The 13449-nt window shown below is 41.8% G+C and overlaps 1 protein-coding gene across 2 annotated transcripts in view; it reads right to left on the bottom strand.

Annotated features, from left to right (window-relative positions):
- msh3 (mutS homolog 3 (E. coli)) overlaps positions 1-13449 on the bottom strand; it is a 41379-nt gene that overhangs the window by 11022 nt on the left and 16908 nt on the right. For both annotated transcript variants that reach the window (XM_079342762.1, XM_079342763.1), the window contains exons 14-20: positions 11637-11824; positions 10825-10993; positions 10529-10593; positions 9181-9297; positions 8809-8916; positions 7417-7531; positions 6470-6627 (exon numbers count right to left, since the gene is read on the bottom strand). In XM_079342762.1, the coding sequence (XP_079198888.1) occupies positions 6470-6627; positions 7417-7531; positions 8809-8916; positions 9181-9297; positions 10529-10593; positions 10825-10993; positions 11637-11824 (920 nt within the window). The remainder of the gene's footprint in view (positions 1-6469; positions 6628-7416; positions 7532-8808; positions 8917-9180; positions 9298-10528; positions 10594-10824; positions 10994-11636; positions 11825-13449) is intronic.

Below are 13449 nucleotides of genomic sequence, written 5' to 3'. Positions count from 1 at the left end.
AAAATCCTATCATGTCCACAGTTGCCACATCGTCTTTGTGCAGGTCTCTGTCCAGTATCAACCACTCTATCACCACCACTGGAATAAAAACGACTGTGGGCTAAAATATAATTAATCATGTAATGTATATAATACCTAAATTATGTGATGATTTTTTTTTACTCTCTTCAATATGTTGAGTTCAGTACAGCTCTGATGACAGTTCTCTATGGACCAATCTGCCAAGTAACTCAAGTTTAAAGTTCTTTGCTCATTACTCACAACAGGCAACACAGAGAGGAAACTGTTGATAATGGTGATGACTATACTGACAATGAAATATTACATATTTTTCTCATGAATATACATTAGGTTGAAATGTAAAAGTTTGTCCAGTTTGGAGACACACATATCTCTTGAGACTAGATCCATTGTGCTTGAGGATTGGTGTTACTGTTGCTTTTATCATTATTGAAAAACTCATTTCCATTTACAGTTTGTGCATGAAAAAAAAACCAAAGTCGTGGAGATGTTCTTGCTTCCATTTGTAGTCCAAAAGTATTGTCAACACGCATTTAAGTGGGCGGTGTGCATGAAAACAGTCTGTGCTGAAATGAAAAGCGATGGGATGTAATCTGCTGCAATACAATCCGAGAACCCATTAGGTTCAAGGTTCTTTATTTGTCAAATATGCCACATGTTAAACATACAGCACAGATGAAATTGCATTCCCCCCCCCCCCAGTGCAACCCTGCAGTGCATAAAAGAGCACTAAAATGACATTAGCAGTCATTTACCACAAATTTAGCATTAGCACATACATGCAAGTTCAGTTAACCAACTCCCTTCTTGCTTCTCAAGTTGCTATTGTAGTCCAGCTGTAATAAGTGAAATACATAAAAAGGGAAGTCTTGGTTGGAGGTCTTTTATCACTTTCAACACCTGATCAATGGCATTCCTCATGTTCCCGCTCTTATACAGTAGTTGTCCTATCAATAACGGAAAAAGGCCAAAAAACCTAAATGTTCTTTCATTAATGTGTACAGTTAATATTAACCAGACAGCCTTGAATGCATGAAATAAATGTTTTGACAAACAATATCTACATTTACCTGTACATGACAGCCTCCTCACTTCTTTACAAATGTCTTTTATATCTTCATTAGACAAAGGTTCTCATCAGCAAAGCATGTGTTTAATGAATGTATTCTTGTCTTTGGCACATTTTACAAATATAACCATCGCCACTGTACCTAAGGTGTAATGTTGGTGGTATGAAACTGACTTTCATTTACACGTTTTTGCTGAGAACTTCATGACACACAGACAAAAATATAGGTGAGATGCTTAACTTGCAAATGAGGTGTTGCTGCAGCTGAGTTTCAACCTTTGACTTGCTTTAGAGCCAATGACAGTCAATCAGAAAAACTGAACACACGGTTAACAGTTCTCACGTTGACACCTATTGAGTCAATATTAAATGATATTTACAGATTACAGAGATACAACGACAACATGTTGAATTTTCCCCAAGCTTCAAAGCCAGTTTAGAGAGCTCCTCTGACACTCCAGTCCGACTGACAGACAGAGCAGTGACTCATGGGATAAAAACTCCAGCTGGAGCACCAAGCAACATCTTTCTGCCAGCCTCTTTCTCACCTCTAAATCTGTCTTTTCCTGTCCTGATCGACATTCAACATACTCCCCTTCAATGAATGAGCCTCCAGCTCTTAAGTAACCATGGTAACGCCACACACCATAAAAGAAAGGGGTGTGGCAGACATGCTACTGCATGTCATTACCAATTTATAGTGCGAACATGCATGTATGCCTTTAACCCAGGGGAAATGATGGCAGTCCAATCTATACTGCACGGCAGAAAGCATAGACAGAGTCAAGATGAGAGAGAAGACGACTGTCCACATACTCTGTCCTTCCACTGATGAGAAGATGAAGGGCTTAAACATAGCAACACTGTACCAGCTGGGGGTCCTGCTGCTCTCATTAAGTCTGTCCTTCCCGCCAAACAAACTCATTCTGAAAATAGAGTCAATTTATCATCACCATACACCGATCCAGCAAAAATGTTTCGAGACATTTAACGACTCGTAGTTCCATAACTGCTGTCTGATTGTTCAGTGATTTGATTTTCTTCATGAGTTTACTCTTACCAGTCATGATGATGCTTTAACCACATCCTATTAGTATTTTTTCATTTATTTATTTTTTTTGGGGGGGGGGGCGCAGAATAGATAATAAAATCAAAGCCTTACTACAATGAAAAAACACTAGTGGAAAGTTAGGGGTTTGCTTTTGTGTCACAAATAATGTCCTAAAAACCTTTAAGGAAATCACCCACACTATGATTCATACACTTTCTGCATCATCTGTCTTTGATGTTCAGTTCATTCAGAATGCTATTTACATTTGAGAAATACTTCCAACCTCGTCTCTACCTGTTGCAGACTACCCCACTATCATGCCTACATATATTTAAGAAACCTTGCAAAGGGTAAACCTCTTAAGAGTGTCACTTTGAAATGTACCAGAAAAAGTCTTAAAACAAACTGTAGCTGTATGAATCACTAGCTTCAACCTTTTGAACCATTTCTAAAAAGCATTGCAGCTAATCTACACCGTTTACATTAACTTCACATCACATGGGAGAAATGTGCATACCGCTGAGTGCTTAAAGGAGGATAGTAACAATTTTAACATCACTATAATAATTATTAACAGTGTTTTATCATGTCATTGTGAAGTTCTGCTTTGAAACACAACTTGACCAATTTAATAATTGATTTTATGTTGCTCATGTTTTGTTTGTCCTCCGTTTGTTGCTTTATAACCATGCGATGTGAGTTTTATTGACTGAAGATTTTGAGTGTTTTGGTCGTAAAAGGACACCAGAGGAGTAGGGAATATTTTGAAGAGCTAAAGTAAGTCCAAATAAACACGGTTAAACAATAAGTCATCTTTTTTTTGTAATATGTACAGTGTGATGACAAAAGGTAACACATAACACAACCCGTGAGCTGAGCTTTTTCCATAAATTTGTCTTCATTTTTATTTTCAACCTTGTGTTTCTGTAGTTTACTGACTGATACAGTGTAGTGAACCTCCAGGTCCTACAGAACATTAAAGGCCTGGGCTGCCAACAAGTTGGAAGAAACACTCTTATAGTTCAGTACTCGGAGGAACCGATAAGTTGGTTTAGGATACAACAATTTCCCACATACTCAACATGTCTCACATCAGAACAAACACCCACCCAGGTGAGGATGTCACACAGAGACCACAAAACTCACCAGGTTTTTCAGGACATCGGCCCCACACACACAAAAAAGAGGATAAAAATCTGACTGCTTTTTCATTAGAGGGGAGCTTGTAAAAGGCTTTAGTAAAACACTTTATAATCAGTGCTTGGAGTCCATGGTCAATTAAAGGTCCCTTTCAAAACACAGTTTTACATTCTACTACCTTTTGCTGTTTCCATAACAACCATGAAAGGAGGTAAGAATGTGCTCTATAACCTTCAGGACTCAATAAGAACAAAAAAATACACACACAGCGACTACATGCACACACAGTTATGCTTGATCTACTGGACGGCATATTTGTAAAAAGGCTGTAGCAAAAAAAAAAAATTTAAAAAAAGACTAAAAGGCGGCACACAGCTTTAAACTAGTCTCTAGATTATTAACTTTATCCCCGTTGATAATCAATCATCTGGATCCTTTCAGACAGGATATCCCATTAGACACCCACACACCAACTCATTACCTGGAACCAACAAAGTCTGCTCATTGCTCTCTAGGAAAGCACTCACTTTCCCTCTCGCTCATAAACACAACACATCTTTCACACGTACACCCACAAGATGAAGCCTTTCCACCGCTGCGTCTGCACACTGGTGGGAATTGATCGGACATTTATTATCAAAACACATTCTCCTCTGGATCAAACACTCGGTGGTAGAAAGAGGCTGAGCAGTTTAATTAGAATCAGAGAGGACGACAGTGGTAACAGAGAAGGTGAGGAGAGGACAACTGATAGTGTGTGTGGGTGTATCTGAGTTTCTCTGTGGACATTAATTATCTCAAAGATGCAGTCTTTTTTTTTCTTTTTTTTTTGAGAGACAGCTTCTGATCCAAATCAAACTCAACAACAAAGACACAAACACATGCAGACACATACACATGCATACACGAGTGGTTTCTGTGCTGCTTTACGTACTATAGACCTTCATCCACTTACATACAGTAATTCTGTAATCTGACCCATAGCCTTATATCTTCTTTATGTAAAGTCTTATAGCCAAACATGCATCAACTGGGATCAGAATCTGGCTGTGTTCTGTTTTGTTTTACACCTTAATTTCAAAGCAATATCTGGACTTTTTTTTATTTTTTATCTGATCTGTTCCGACATACGGCTGGGAGGCACAAGCTGTTTGCAACATCATCTGTTTTAAATCAAGCCTGGAAACTGTCTCTATCCCCTGCTCTCTCCTTTTAGAGTAACCTCAATTCCATAATAACATTTTCTGATACAAAATGCATGAAAAGGCAAACAAATCCATTTTACACTAATTTTCATTCCAATTTTATCTCCAAAATGCTCCTAAAAGTAGATTAATCCTGCAGGAAGAAGACATCAATTATCTTCAGTTTACAAAGAAAAATAATTATTTTTGTGGTGAGCATAATTTCAATATATCTCAGATAAAGGAAAAAAGAAACATGGAGGATGGGGGGAGGGGGGGTTGAATAAATGATAATTAAGGTCTATACTCATACTGCTTTATCTACACCTTTATTTCTTTATTTTTCATGTCTCTTCATATTAAGAGACAACAGGTCAGTTCAAGATCCTTACAACTTACGATACATTACAACACGATGTGATCTGATTGGATGTGACACGATACCATGGGATACGATGGTAAGCAATTTGATAAGATAAAATACCATACATGAGACAATGTGATAAGGTACGATGTGATATGTTGTGATTAGATTTGACGAGATACAACGTCATACGTCATATGTTATGGAGTGACATAATACAATGTGAACTTGTGTTATATGATATAATGTGATGCAATATGTTGATGGTAAGACACAACGTGACGATGCAATATGGTGCAGTGGTGAAAGGGATCAAACTTCATCAGTGGTTCAGGCCATGCGTGATCCATGGATTGATGTAAAATGTATAAACACGGTGTGATGTAGAAGGATGATGTGATATCACATGATACATTGACAGCTGACATCCAATTAATTTGTTTTTTTTTCTGGTTTAGTTAACGGATGGGGGGGGGGGGGGGGGGGGTATTTTGAAAAATAATAGTTTTTGCTGAGACTAATAAAATGGTACATTCAATCATCATTCCTTAAATCTAGTGTCCACCCAACCCACACAATCACGTCCCTACCCCGGCCTAAAAATGTAAGCAGAGCCATAGCCATGTGAACACCACAGTAAAATCACTTCATTATTCTCATATGAAAATAAAGCTGCCAACTGGTCCTCTCAAGGATGGAAGAAATAACACACACATGAGCACACACACATGCGCTCTGCTGACAGGTCTCTGGCTCCGACTGGGTTAATACATAAGAACATGCTTAAACACACAAAAAAAGACAATTACACACATCTGCAAGCCATTAGGTCTAATCACATACTGCAGCTCAGGCAGAATAACAGAGACCATATACTGGCCTGTGTTCCTCACTAATATGTAGTCAGGACTGGAAACGACAAGCAGAGAACACTGCAACACGCTTCAAAATCAGCAGCAAATGAAACCTTTCTAAAAGAGTCTTATTGTCTTAGGAATCCTACAAGACAAAGAGCTGCATTGTACACAACCATGACAGAAAAGAGATGCAACTACTTGTGTTCGTCTTCTCACACACGTCACCCTGTGTGGTGTGGAACACAATACGATTAGATGGGATTACTCTGAGTGTCCGGCCGAGAAATAATCTCAGCCATGTCACAGGCAAAGAAGGGGACATAAGGTGAAGAAGATCTTTTCGGGAAAGAAATAAGATTTCCTTATTTGTCCTTAGGTTGCTTCTGCAGTATTTAACAGTGAGCTCAAATCCACAAATACGAATCTGCAGAGGTGAAAGAGTGTTGTCATGGCCACTGTCAACACTTTCCTCCTGTGAAAATACTCCAGAATTGTATCTCTCTGGTTTCACTTCCTTAGTTTTTATGTCCATAGAAAAAACGGAGAATGGACTTTGTTCTTTTGTATGGTGAGCACAAAACTCGATTTATCAAACACATAAAGGAACTGTTGACAAAAAGTTAAATAGCCAACAGGTCCATATATTCTGCAGACTTCAATTTATGTAACCATGATCTTTTTTGCCTTCTTCGTTGATATTAGGTCAATATTTGTGTTGAATTAACGTTACTGCAGCTGTCAACATTTAACACATGAATCAAAATGTGCCTGTTTTTTACATACCTGGTGTAAATGCCATCGAGCACACCAAGATGGGCCACAGAGGCTGGGACATAAGAGCCCATCTGAGCCATAACACAGATCAGAGCCACCTGGCGTATGTAGGAGCTCTTACCCCCCATATTAGGGCCAGTGATTATCATGGTTCTCCTGCCATCACCCTGTAGCAGGAGACAGGAGGGGAGAGGGAACGACAGACAGAGAGAGAGGGGGGGGTATTTTTCATCATTATTTTGTTTCATATGTTAATGTATTGTATATTTTGCTTTGGCAACATGTGTAACCCAAATGTCATGCCAATAAAGCCAGGAGAAGAGGAGAGGGAGAAGAGAAGGAGAGGAAGAGGAAGAGGAGAAGGAGAGGACAGGAAGAGAAGAAGGAAAGGAGAAGGAGAGGAGAGGAGAGGAAGAGAAGAAGGAGAGGAGAGGAGAGGAGAGGAGAAGAAGAAAAGGAGAGGAGAGGAGAGGAAGAGAAGAAGGAGAGGAGAGGAGAGGAGAAGAAGAAAAGGAGAGGAGAGGAGAGGAAAGACAAAAGGCGACCGAGGAGGAGATAGCAGAATAAGATATTTTCATGCTGTCCTGCACAGCTGAAGAGGTGGGTGGATTGAAGGCTTGGCTTCTCTTCCTATTGGCTTTTGCTTCTGTTGCAAGATTAACCTACACCCACTCCAGCGCAAAGCAAGGAAGTGTGTGTGCATTTGTATGTGTGTGGGGTGTCATGACAGTCTATTTGAAGGCATCATGTGTGTTTTTATTCATGAGTGTGTATACTCTTGCAAATTTGTTTCAAATCTGTCTCAATGAATTATTGACCAAGTTAACATCTGAGTGTCTTTGCACCGCTTTGTTTGAAGTCAGTCTGAATGAACCTGTGTGTGTGTGTGTGTGTGTGTGTGTGTGTGTGTGTGTGTGTGTGTGTGTGTGTGTGTGTGTGTGTGTGTGTGTGTGTACCTGTAATTCGGTGAGGTTGGGCACATATTGGTTCTGCTCTCCCATTAGTAGGTCGATGGCAGGATGTCTGCCATCCCTGATCAGAATCTGATGTTGGTCTGAACACACCTCTGGCCTGAACATAAAAAAACCCTCAGAATATCGACACATAAAGACTTTGAGACACACACATACAAGTAAAGAGTGCCATGAAACTCAATACCACCATCGTTTTTTCATTTTTCTTTTCTAAAAATAGGCAAGCAAGTGAATTAGGATGGATCTTAAATAAAGTTAGGTTTGAAGCATATCAATTACAAAGTGGTGAAGTGTTGAGCTGTAGAGACTTAAGGTGGATTTTAGCACCACAGCAGCCCTGCGCGGGATCTCTGGGGCATCTCGGGCTGTACCGGCCACAGACAGAGCAAACTGTGAGCTTAACTCATTGGGAAGACAATCTGGGGTAACACTAACACATTCTTACATCACCGCTACTCCAACTGAGGATAACTTTGTGTGTTGTAAACTTGTTTTTGCTTCATGAAATGTTCTTCCCCTCTTTTCTTCTCACATTTTAATAGATTTCATGTTTACAAACCTTTGCTTCGCTTGATGTGATGCACGCTTTTAATATATTGCTTGTTTTGTGTTGGGCCATTCCTTTGGGTCTTTTTGCTCTACTTGTTATGTTTCACTTAATTTATGTTTTTCATCTGCTTGAAAATTTCCTTCCACAACACAATGCTAACTGTGTCTCTCTACTATTTTATACAGCATGTTGATACTTGGTTTGAACATAACAGGACTGCACATGACTATTTCCCCATTTCCACTTTTTATGCTAACTGGCTGCTAGCTATAGCTTCATAATAATTGTGTGCACATGAGTGGAAATAATCTTCTCTATCCAACTTTTGGCTAAAAGGGTAAACACTCTTTTTCAAAAAATGCTTAAACCTTTAGTTTAAAAATGTTACATTTACTTGCACCAAAAGTTGAAAAGTGAGTAAATGAAAGCCATATTAACATTGTATCGAAATACAAGAGGGGGCAAGACATGTGGATGGAAGTTAAATGACAAAACAAGAGATAAAGATAATAAAGCTGTGTGTGTGTGTGTGTGTGTGTGTGTGTGTGTGTGTGTGTGTGTGTGTGTGTGTGTGTGTGTGTGTGTGTGTGTGTGCGTGGGTGTCCTGTGTCGTGTCCTATAGTCTGAGACAGGCTGTGTGTGGGAGTGTACACCAAGATCAGCAGTGTGCTCAGCCAGAACACCAACATCTCTCCCCCACACACACACACGCACAAATAAATACACACGCAAAATATTCCACTCACAAATACTAACTCACATTTATGCGTGCACACATGCGCACAAGCATAGGGATATTTAGGGTCATCAAGAGAGGACTTCACCTGCAGTAGTCTCCTTGTTTGGCCACCTCGGCCAATGAAAAGAGACAGTCAACGGTTGCTAGGTGACTAATGGCCGTTTTCATGGTGTGATAGTGCTCCCCAAACTGACTACAGAGAGACAGAGAGACAGAGAGAGAGAGAGAGAGAGAGAGAGAGAGAGAGAGAGAGAGAGAGAGAGAGAGAGAGAGAGAGATTGTCAAGTGTAAATTAAGGTAAGTGCATTCTGTGTTCTCAGAAGAAGGCACTGTCTGCGTACTCGACTAAAGCAGACTAATTATGATTGACACTGTTTTAGCAGCACTTTCGTTTGAGTTTACTATCCTGCCTGTCTGTGTGAGAGTATGAATCTGTGTGTCTTTCTGTGTGTCATACTCCAGGAAATTGGTCCACTCCCTCTGGCAGTCGAGCAGCAGCTGCTCTCGGAGCTGCAGCAGCCTCTTGTAACACTCCACCAGGAAAGGAGAGTGATACCTGCTGACAGCTTTGGTGCTGCAGAGGAGAGAGGGAGAGAGGTGATGAGGCAGGGAACAAGATGGAAGTTAAGATGACCATACATTTCATTTCAATTTAAATAAAGTTATAGCAATCATTGTGTGAACAGAGGTTAAAACAAGTAAAGGGTCTGTCAAGAAGTTACAGGCCCATTAAAAGGCCATCGTCACTTTTAAATATTAGCTATCCTTTCATTCTTGTTACTGGCCACTAGATAGTTCAAGTCAAATATTCACGTCCCCTTAAGGGCTGTTCTTCTCACCAGCAACACTCGTGGGAAATATCGGCTCTTGAGCAGCTCAACACCGTTTTCATCATCTCACTGCTGCCTTTGCCGAACTCTAATTTAACGCTGGAGAGCGGGTTACACAGTATAGTGAGTTTAATCAGAGTTTCTGACTGAATTCGGTTGCCTGTGTTATAATTATTGATGTGACTATGGTTTTCCTTTCAGCTCTGCTTTCATTTCTAGCCCAGTGGCCACTCAAGGCATTTCAAGAAGAATTTCCCCTGCATCCAAAACCATTGTTATGAAAGAGATATCAGTTAAACTGCGATAAGACTTTCATACTTTTAAATGATTGATCCATTTGGTTTATTAAACATCTGTGAGAGAAACTAAAACTGTGAAATGCTAACATCCATAGCCTTGAAACATCCACTGAAGAAAAACCTCTAAGAGCCTGACCACCCCAAAATAAATTCATGTTCATCTGATTAGGTGTCATCTTTGGGTGCTGAATGTGTCCACGTGAAGACAAGTTAAAGGAGAGCAATAGGAGTGAACAAAACAATAATACTTTATAGCTGTAACCACAACAAAGACCATGCTACACGTTCATTTACAATTATGATTCAAGCAGCTCAAGGTATTTTGGATAAGTTCTAAATTACATGTGTGAATTGATGCTTTATTTTAGGGCTCTCTGTCAGAAACCCTTGCCATAAAGTAATTACTTCTTCTGGCAGGAGATAGCACCTGCTCCTCTGGATTTATACAGTGGAAGAAGAGGCACAGAGGGAGGCACCATTCTTTAATAACAAGTCAAGGTACCATTAATTGATGTGAAAGGTGTTCTACTAATACTACAATCCAGTCAGAAACATGTAACATGGTTGAACCAGGATTTGTAAATAACCTAAAGTTGTCCTTCAAATTGTGTGTGTGTGTGTGTGTGTGTGTGTGTGTGTGTGCGTGTGTGTGTGTGTGTTGCAACTGAGGGCTCACCTGCTGATTTTCACCCAGTCAGGTGGAACACTTGATGACAATGAGTTCTTCACCTCGATTAGAAACTAAGGGGCAGATGAGGAAGAGGAGGAGGAGGAAGACTTTGATCAATCAGAAAGGACCAGACAGACCACACGCTGATTTACACAATGACACGCCAACACACAAGTAGACTTCAGATCAACTTCATCACACCACTGTGATTCAGTCTGCCGACCAACAATGTAGACATCCATCTCCTCCCACACGTCTCTTACTCTCAAGCCCACGCAGACGGACAAAAAGGCTGTAGTTACCTCCTGTCCAGACACCGTGGTGTAGTCAAACGCCGGGGCCCTCAGCGTCAGGCGGACTTCTTTGCGATGGTCTTGAATCTTATTGAGGACGGTCTCAATCTGTTCCCTCCTCTCCTGGATCACCGGGAAGCCAGACAGATCTGAGAACAGCTCCGTCTTATTCCCTGACCTTTAAAGACACATCCAGTCAAATGTGAATGCAGTTTTTCTGGCATAAACCGGAAGGTTGTTCCACCCAAAGCTAGTGCCCGGTAATTATCTATGGAGGCCTATCCATCCACTGAACATCTTTAGCACGGTGTGACAGCAGTCATGCACCTTTTTCAACTATAAATAAATGCAGCATATTTTCATATTTTGGGGTCAATTTTTGTGTTACTGAGGTCTTTTATTCTGGTTGTCACATACAAACAAGTGAAGTAAATAACCAGATGTCTACTTGTTAAAATTATTTCTTATCATCTACAATTTTAATGACGATGAAACGATGGTCTCAAAATAGTCTTTATTTACCTAATTCAACTGAACAATTCATCAGTTTATTAAAATCAAAGAAAAATATGCCAGAACAAATGAATCCATACAAAATCAAATAAAAACATCCCTTATCCCTAAATCTGCCAGTCCATGGAGCGTGTCTAGTGAGTCAGACCACTTTGTGTAGTCTTTCCTAACTTCAATCTTTGCCCCTTTTAATGTATTAATGTATTTCCTGGAGACTTTCTTTCTCGACTTAGGTAAAGTTTTTGTGTTGTATGAGTTTTCAGATAACATTTTAAACTACCAGCTTTTTCATGCTGCAGGATACTCACTTTGCAGCTTTTTCATTGAGCACTTTGAGGAAGCTGTGGGCCGGAGCCAGCAGGTCTGGGGTGTCCATGAGGAGACTCCGGAGCAGCACTGAGCTGATCTGAGACTCGATAGCTGGGAGCGAGGCCTGCAGTTCAAGCCCCAGGCGAGAGAGACTGCTGCTGATGAGGAAAAACTCCTGCGAGGAAGACTAGAACACGCGTGAAAAACACGCGTGATCAACTTGTTACAGCATAATGTAGTTTGTTCTACCGAGTGTGTCTGAGCTTTTTGAGGCTTTTTTAGGGACATAAACTCATACTCTCCCCCCTCCCCTCGACCCTCTCCCCTTGGACCCCCCAGCTGCACTGACGGTCTGTGAACAGGATGTGTGTCAGCTCTTTCAGAGAGCTGACAAAAGATCAAGAAGGCTCCAGGACCAGACAGCGTGTTCCCCTCCTGCCTGAGAGTCTGTGCTGAGCAGCTGGCCCCCCGTCTTCACGCAGATCTTCAACACATCACCGGAGCTTTGTGAAGTGCCCTCCTGCATCCCGGTCCCACAGAAACCTGCCATCACAGCACTCAATGACAACAGACCCGTCGCCCTGACGTCTGTGGTCCTTTGAGAGACTGGTGTTGAGCCACCTGAAGGACATCACAGGGCCCCCTGCTGGGCCCCCTGTAGTGTGCTTATCGGGCACACAGGTCGGTGGAGAATGCAGTCAACATGGGACTGAACTACCTCGATTCCCCAGGGACATCCGCCAGGATCCTGTTTGTGGACTTAAGCTCAGCGTTTAACACAATCACCACCATCATCACCAAAAAGTCACCCAGCTCACAGTGCCAGCCTCCACCTGTCAGTGGATCACCAACATCCCGACTGACAGGAGGCAGCAGCTGAGGCTGGGGAGCCTCACATTCAGCATTGGCGCCTCCTAGGGTTGTTTTCTCTCCCCACTGCTCTTCTCCCTCGACACCAGGGACGTCAAACTCCAGTCCTGGAGGGCCGGAGACTGTTAGATGTCTCTGAATCCAATGAGCGACTCGTTATCAGGCTTCTGCAGAGCTTGATGACAACACATTGGTTTAAAAGTCTAAAAGTCTCGGGTATCTGGCTCTCGGGGACGAGAGTTTGACACCCCTGCTCGACACTCATCACTGCACCTCAGGGGACCCTTCTGTGAAACTCTGAGGTCTGAAAAGTCTGCAGGCGATACCACCGCCATTTGTCTCATCCAGGATTGTGACGAGTCTGCCTACAGACGGGAGGTGGAACAGCTGGCTCTCTGGTGCAGTCAAAACCATCTGGAGCTAAACCCGCTCAAGACTGTGGAGATAATAGTGGACTTCAGGAGAAGCCGCCCCCCCACTCTCCCCCTCTCACCAATCTGAACAGCACAGTGTCTACTGCGGACCCTTTCAGGTTCCTGGGATCCGCAATCTCACGCGACCTGAAGTCGACCTCCCACATAGACACAATCAGAAAGAAGGAACAACAGAGGGAGTAGTTCCTGAGTCAACTTAAGAAGTTCAACCTCAGGAGCTGCTGATCATGGTTTACACCTCCATCACTGTCTGTGTCTTTTCTTTTGTGAAGCACTTTGGGCTGCATGTTTTGTGTATTAAAGGTGCTAAGTAAATAAAGCTGAGTTGAGTTGGTTTTGATCTGCAATCAAACTGGACAGACAAAGACTGCAACGGACAATCAGGACAACAGAAAAGATCCTCGGTGTCAACCTTCCCCCCATCCAGGACTTATACCGGTCCAGGGTCAGGAAATGGGCTGCTAGCATCACAGAAGACTCCTGAACACAAACTGTTAAAACTCCTCCC

This window comes from Symphodus melops (assembly GCF_947650265.1).
Source record: "Symphodus melops genome assembly, chromosome: 1".
NCBI classification, from domain to species: domain Eukaryota; kingdom Metazoa; phylum Chordata; class Actinopteri; order Labriformes; family Labridae; genus Symphodus; species Symphodus melops.
This window is presented reverse-complemented; position numbering and strand designations above follow the sequence as displayed.